The following is a 7,363-nucleotide window of genomic DNA, read 5'->3' as shown; positions in this document are numbered from 1 at the left end:
GCGTGAAGCTGCTTTGTAAAACGATGAACTGTGATGAATTTGCTATTCATTTATTCAACATGAATTGTATAACGTTTTGCATTCTTCTTATTTATTGGTCCCCCTCATATGATGTCTGTGTACTTTTGTATCGTGTTCTGTCTGATTATGTGATGTGAATATGTATCATATGTATGTTTTTAGTGCACTGAAACAAATTCCAATCAACTCTGTTGACTAAAAGGTTTGGGAACCGCTGACCTACAGAATCTATTTTATTCTATTCCCACTTGTGGAATAGTTCTCAGTTGCCACGACTGATCTCAGTCATTTAGATAAGATTCCAATTGCACCGAAAATAGCAGATCTAACAAGCTCACAAGTTACCGTGGCTGTGAATTTGTATATCTGCAATTATACAGATATATCTGTTATTTGTTACAAGTATATCTGTTAAACTAGCACTAGAGAATACGTGTTCAGAAGCATCTTCCATGGATATTTCATTCCAACGGGTTGGCTGTATATATGTGGAACAGCAAATAAACACCTCAAGATCATTTCTCCTTTCTCGCTGATTTCCTTTTTCGCTGTTTAGCAAATTATATTATATTTTTTTGCTTCATTCCATGTATCTAAACACCCCCCCCCCCCCCCCCCCCCCCTCTCTCTCTCTCTCTCTCTCTCTCTCTCTCTCTCTCTCCCTCCCCTAGCTCCAGAGGTTATAAACTACGAAACCTTGAGCACAGCGGCAGATATGTGGTATGTCTGATTGATTGATTGATTGATTGATATTTATTAACAGTTTGCAGAATTACAGTACATTTCAAGCACAAACTCAATACAAAGACTGTTAACTGTGAGTGGACGACCCAATTAAGCATTACACTTGTTTACAAGAGGGGTCCGCCTTGTTCAATTCATCGAAACATTTAGAGACGTATACAAATAGACACTTCTATATAGTCAAAGCTGCCTGTCTGTATATACGGCATGTTATTGTTTTTCCTTGTCTTTCAAACTGCTATACCATAATAAAATAGAACCGACCTCTGAAAGTGGACATGAACAAACACACACAACCAAACACCATAACAGTAACAGTAATAAGCTCACAAGGCGTCGCGCTGTGACGCGTTGTGAGCTTGTAGATCGGCTATTTTCAGCATGCAACCAAGTGTAAAATGACTTGTACTGGATCTCTTGTCCACTAGTCCCTTCCTAACATTTTTAGTCTAGTTTTTATTTGTCGACAAAATTGTCAATATATTTAGTCTCAGTTTTAGTCATCACAGCTATTAGTTTTCATGTAGTCTCCATTTAGTTTTCGTCAGTGGAAAAAAGGTAGTCGACGAAAACGTTTCGTCTTCGTTTTGGTCGACGGAAAATCAACACTGATCACAATACATACTGTACATACTGTAGTGTTGTTGACGCAGTGTTTCATTTGAATGTTCTTGTGTTACAGGAGTATTGGAGTCGTCACATACATACTGTACATACTGTAGTGTTGACGCAGTGTTTCATTTGAATGTTCTTGTGTTACAGGAGTATTGGAGTCGTCACATACATACTGTACATACTGTAGTGTTGTTGACGCAGTGTTTCATTTGAATGTTCTTGTGTTACAGGAGTATTGGAGTCGTCACATACATACTGTACATACTGTAGTGTTGTTGACGCAGTGTTTCATTTGAATGTTCTTGTGTTACAGGAGTATTGGAGTCGTCACATACATACTGTACATACTGTAGTGTTGTTGACGCAGTGTTTCATTTGAATGTTCTTGTGTTACAGGAGTATTGGAGTCGTCACATACATACTGTACATACTGTAGTGTTGTTGACGCAGTGTTTCATTTGAATGTTCTTGTGTTACAGGAGTATTGGAGTCGTCACATACATACTGTGAGTATTCAATCCTGTAAGGCTTGCGAGCCACTGGCTCATAGCATTATCTACTGTTCAGGGTACTGAAATCCCCCGAGTAGAATCAATGAACGCATTTAGACCTGATTCTATTCACTTTCTGAATCATGACAGTTTTCTGAAAAAACAATGTTTCTATGAGTTGTTCTCAAACTATTTCATGGCAAGGACCCTAAAAAATATATGTTTGTTTCAGGGATATATAGCAGATCTACAAGCTCGTAGCACGGCACTCGGTGCCGTGCTATGAGAGTTTGGGTGGGTTTGTGGTGGTTAAGGTTAGTAGTAAGGCCCCAGGGTGGGTGTGTGGGTTTGGGTGGGTTTGTTGTGGTTAAGGTTAGTAGGGCCCCAGGGTGGGTGTGCGGGTGGGTGGGTGGGTTTGTTATGGTTAGTAAGGCCCCAGGGTGGGTGTGCGGGTGGGTGGGTGGGTTTGTTTTGGTTAGTAAGGCCGCAGGATGGGTGTGCGGGTGGGTGGGTGGGTTTGTTATGGTTAGTAAGGCCCCAGGGTGGGTGGGTGGTTTGGGGTCATCATGCTAGGGTATTGTCTTGTTAAGTTTACTGATCCCATTCTAATGCATTCCACTGTGGATCATACTGCTGTAGCTCAGTGGTTTTCAACCAGTGGTCCGGGGACCACCACTGGCCCCTTGAGGGATTCCAGGTGGTCCCCAGGCACCACTGACACGGAAACATGAGGTTTTTCAGAAAACTGTATTTTTTATTTTTATTTTGACGTCAGGCCTATATGGTACCTTAAAGATGGAGTGCCACAATTTTTTGTATTTTTCCAGTTTGCCATGTGTCTATGAGGTGACAGTACTTCAGTAGACACCCTGGAATTGTTTTTATGTGCAATGATGCACATAAAAACCAGGAAGAAACCCTAAATACAAAGGGAATACCTTTGTATTTAGGGTTTCTTCCTGGAGGCTGAACGCTTGACAGTCAAACGTGCCAATTAAAAAAAAAACAGTAACATAGTGACATCACATTATCAGCCCCTCCCCTAACCCCTCCCCCTTTATCATACAACTACAGCTGTGGGTGCGGCTTCAGTTCAGGTGGATGCACCACCCATCACCAACACCCACCAGGCAAACCAGGCACACTTAATGAACTGGTGGGGCGTTCCCACATAAAAATGAAATTTAAAAAAAATACCGTACACTTTTTTTGAAAAACTTCTTCCTCCTAATAACAATAAGACCTGATCAAAAAAATCACGGCACTCCACCTTTAATTAATTGTCCCTCTCTCTCTGTCTGTGTTGTTGCAGCTTGAGCGGAATCTCGCCGTTCCAAGGCTCCAGCGACGACGAGACGCTCCGGAACATCGTGGCCATGGAGTACGAGTTCGACGAGGAGTGCTTCGGGGAAACCAGCGCCATGGCCAAGGACTTCATCGAGAAGCTACTGACGAAGGAACCTCTGTAAGGAGGATGAGCACACACACTGACTTTTAACCCAATCTGACCTGAGATCAGATTCTAAAAATGTCTTCTACGTCCCGACAGTTTTCCATTCTGACCTGAGATCAGATTCTAAAAAATGTCTTCTACGTCCTGACAGTTTTCCATTCTGACCTGAGATCAGATTCTAAAAAATGTCTTCTACGTCCTGACAGTTTTCCATTCTGACCTGAGATCAGATTCTAAAAAATGTCTTCTACGTCCTGACAGTTTTCCATTCTGACCTGAGATCAGATTCTAAAAAATGTCTTCTATGTGAGTCGCTCTTCGATTTAAAAAAAAAACAGCAGACCTACAAGCTCGTAGCGCGCCACTCGGTGGCGCGCTATGAGCTTGTAGATCTGCTATTGTTCAATAGCTAAAGCATAACGTAATGCTAACGCCAAAAGGGGTTAACCCGTTTAGATCTTCTTCAAAATGTCTTCTAAATCGTCGTTTTCTGAAAAAGAAAAAAACATGTTTCTATGTACAGTGGTGCTCAACCTTTTCCATGTCAAGGACCCCCAAAAGTTTATGTATTTGGCCACCGACCCCCATCTGAAAATAGGTTGTTCCAGGGACCCCCCCCCCCCCCATGAAGGATTTGAGACTGTTGGCTGTGAAAGAATATATATCCAAAGATTTGCGCCGCATTTTCACGATTCTTCAAAAATAGCAGACCTACAAGCTATGAGCTTGTAGATCTGCGATCTTTCAACGGCTAAAGCATAACATAATGCTTCCAACACCGAAAGGGGATCCCGCCCCAAAATGGGTTAAAGCTGAAATAAGCTATTTATAGCCGTTTCTAACGATGATTGATGACGATATGCCTTGCAACCGTTATCCCCCAATGGCCCTTTGCAAGGAGTTGCAATAGTGTGGTGTGTTTTGTTGCAAGGAGTTGCATTAGTGTGGTATGATGTGTTGCAAGGAGTTGCGACTATAGTTGCAAGGTAGTTGCATTGGTGTGGTTTGGAATTGGGCCTATATAACACAGCATGGAGCTCCCTATAGTGCGAGCACCGAGCTGTGTTTTCTACAGAGACACACAAGTACGCCTTTCTAAATGCTCTACTGTGCTCTGTTTTCTACAGAGACAGAGACACACAAGTACACCTTTCTAAATGCTCTACTGTGCTGTGTTTTCTACAGAGACAGAGACACACAAGTACACCTTTCTAAATGCTCTACTGTGCTGTGTTTTCTACAGAGACAGAGACACACAAGTACACCTTTCTAAATGCTCTACTGTGCTGTGTTTTCTACAGAGACAGAGACACACAAGTACGCCTTTCTAAATGCTCTACTGTGCTGTGTTTTCTACAGAGACACACAAGTACGCCTTTCTAAATGCTCTACTGTGCTGTGTTTTCTACAGAGACAGAGACACACAAGTACACCTTTCTAAATGCTCTATGCTGTGTTTTCTACAGAGACAGAGACACACATGTTCTAAATGCTCTGTGCTGTGTTCTCTACAGAGACAGAGACACACAAGTACGCCTTTCTAAATGCTCTACTGTGCTCTGTTTTCTACAGAGACAGGATGACAGCTGAAGAATGTCTCCTTCACCCCTGGATCAAGGTAACTGCTAACAACTCATTAACTAGCATTAACTGTGCGCTCCTCTCATGAACAGTGGTGGGAAAAGTATTTTCCCACCACGTCTTTTTTTACTTGAGTAAAAGTATCAATACTGCAATGTAGAAATACTACTGTTACAAGTAAAAGTCTGAAGTCCGATATGTGCTCGAGTAAAAGTAATTTGGCTTCAAAATGTACGTAAAATACCAAAAGCAAAAGTGCTCATTAGAATGTCCCATTTTTTTAAGTTTTCAAATGTATAATAATCTTTTGAAAAATCATTCGAAAATCGGCTATTTTCAAATGGTCTAAATGTATATAATAATGTAATAATATAATAATAATCAAAATCTACATAGTAATTAGTAAGTAAAGTTTTCAAATTAATGTAGTGGAGTAAAAGTACAATATTTGGATCTGAGATGTAGTGACTGTGGAATAGAAGTGAAAGTATTGGAAATTGGAAATACTCGTCAAAATTGTAATAAGTACAATACTTCAATACAAGTTCCAACCGCGCCTCTAGCCTATGGTAGGCCAGTCTGGTGCATCTCAGAGGTAGGACAGGTTACAGGAGAAAAATGTAAAGATGGAGTGCCACAATTTCTGTATTTTCCCAGTTTTTCATGTGTCTATGAGGTGACCGTATACTTCATTAGACACCATGGGGTCTTTTTTTATGTGCAACATGGTGCATTTAACTTTGTATTTAGGGTTTCTTTCTGGAGGCTAATCTGGGCCTCCGTACATTTTGGACTAACGTATACCTCTGTCTTGTTTCCCCAGCCGTTAACTCGTAAGCAGGCGGCCAATAGGAGCAGGTCGTCCATAAACATGAAGAACTTCAAGAAGTTCAACGCCAGGAGGAAATGGAAGGTGAGCTATTTGGAGTCATTATAATCCTATAACACCGGTGGAAAGGCTGGCCAATAATACTGTGCTTTCTCCGCTATAATTGGCAGCCGCCACATATGGCAGAGACGCTGTTACTTATACTCAAATGGTAATTGGTGCATTTATATAGCGCCTTTATCCAAGGTGCTTTACATAGTGCATTGCATTCACCCATTTTTGAAAACAAGTGTAATGCTTAATTGGGTCTTTGTATTTTAAATGTACTGTAATTCTGCAAACTGTTAATAAATATTTCAATCGATCAATTGACATGCACATATTCATACACTGATTGCGGCGGAGAAGCCGTGCAAGGTACACCAACCAGCACATCGGGAGCAATTTCAAGGTTCAAGGTTCAAGGTTCAAGTTTATTTAGTGTCCCCGAAGGGCAAATTGGGTTGCAGCATAGACAGTACATTAAACAATGAATCAAACGGTACAAACAAACAAACAGTTCACATAGCAGATACCAGAGTACAGAGGTGCACACAACCATTAAAGTGCAGGCGTTTAAAGTGCTATGCGATAGGTCATAAAAGTGCGTGTGCATATAGGCACATTATAGGCAAAAAGTGCATATTTGGAGTTCAGTGTCTTGCCTCAAGGACACTTCGACATGTAGACAGGAGGAGGAGGAGCCGGGATTCGAACCGCCGACCCCATATGGATCATTGGACGACCTGCTCTCTACCTCCTGAGCCACAGCCTGAGTGATATGCTTATCGTATCATGAAGACAACGGGGCGGCAGTGGCTCAGGGGGTAGAGTGGCCACTTGGTGTGAACCAAAAGGTTCCCCTAGTTCGATTCCCGGGGCTCCCCCAGAGTTGGCGTCGGAAAGTGTCCTTGAGCAAAACGCTGAACCCCTAATTGCTCCCCATGCAGCAGGTCGATCGGTGCCTTGCATGTGTGGAGGGCAGGCTGAATGATTTGATTGCCATTTTGGGTATAAAATATTATAATCAACGTGTACCTTTTATGTATTTCATTGAATCGCTATATGACTGAACACCTGCATCTATTAAAAGCGTGTACAGTACAAAGCATTGAAGCGTGGACTATATTCGGTGCTCACTCGGTGGTATATATCTTTTGCTTTGTCACTCCTTTAAAGTTCAGGGCTATCAACCATAATAATAAAGATGTCATGTATATATGAGGCTTGGAAAAAGGCATGGAAACAGCTGACATAACTATATGTCAGAAGTTGAATGAACATACGACGTGTCGACAGCCATTAAATGTCAAGGTCTATAGAGGGTGTATATATACAGTATATGTGCATGCATAAAGTGAGTTTAACGTCGTTTTTAACGTGCGTACGGTGCACGTTAAACGTTCACGCTAGAACGCTCATGGTGTTAGCATTATGTTATGCTTTAGCTATTGAAAAATAGCTCTACAAGCTCGTAGCGCGCCACCGAGTGGCGCGCTACGAGGTTGTAGGTCTGCTATTTTTGAAAAATCAAAAAAACTGTCCGAAAACTGTCAGGATGTAGAAGACATTTTTTTAGAATCTGATCTC

The 7,363-nt window shown here is 41.6% G+C and overlaps 1 protein-coding gene across 1 annotated transcript in view; it reads left to right on the top strand.

Moving 5' to 3' along the window:
- Nucleotides 1-695: 695 nt before the first annotated feature.
- LOC308319106 (death-associated protein kinase 2-like) overlaps nt 696-7,363 on the top strand; it is a 10,123-nt gene continuing 3,455 nt past the window's right edge. Inside the window, exons 1-5 of the mRNA XM_080768967.1 lie at nt 696-741; nt 1,860-1,886; nt 3,184-3,336; nt 4,897-4,942; nt 5,729-5,818. Of these exons, the coding sequence (XP_080625093.1) occupies nt 737-741; nt 1,860-1,886; nt 3,184-3,336; nt 4,897-4,942; nt 5,729-5,818 (321 nt within the window). The 5' untranslated portion in view covers nt 696-736. The remainder of the gene's footprint in view (nt 742-1,859; nt 1,887-3,183; nt 3,337-4,896; nt 4,943-5,728; nt 5,819-7,363) is intronic.

The sequence above is a fragment of the Protomyctophum bolini genome (genome assembly GCF_963924005.1).
Source record: "Protomyctophum bolini genome assembly, chromosome: 7".
NCBI classification, from domain to species: Eukaryota; Metazoa; Chordata; class Actinopteri; order Myctophiformes; family Myctophidae; genus Protomyctophum; species Protomyctophum bolini.
This window is presented reverse-complemented; position numbering and strand designations above follow the sequence as displayed.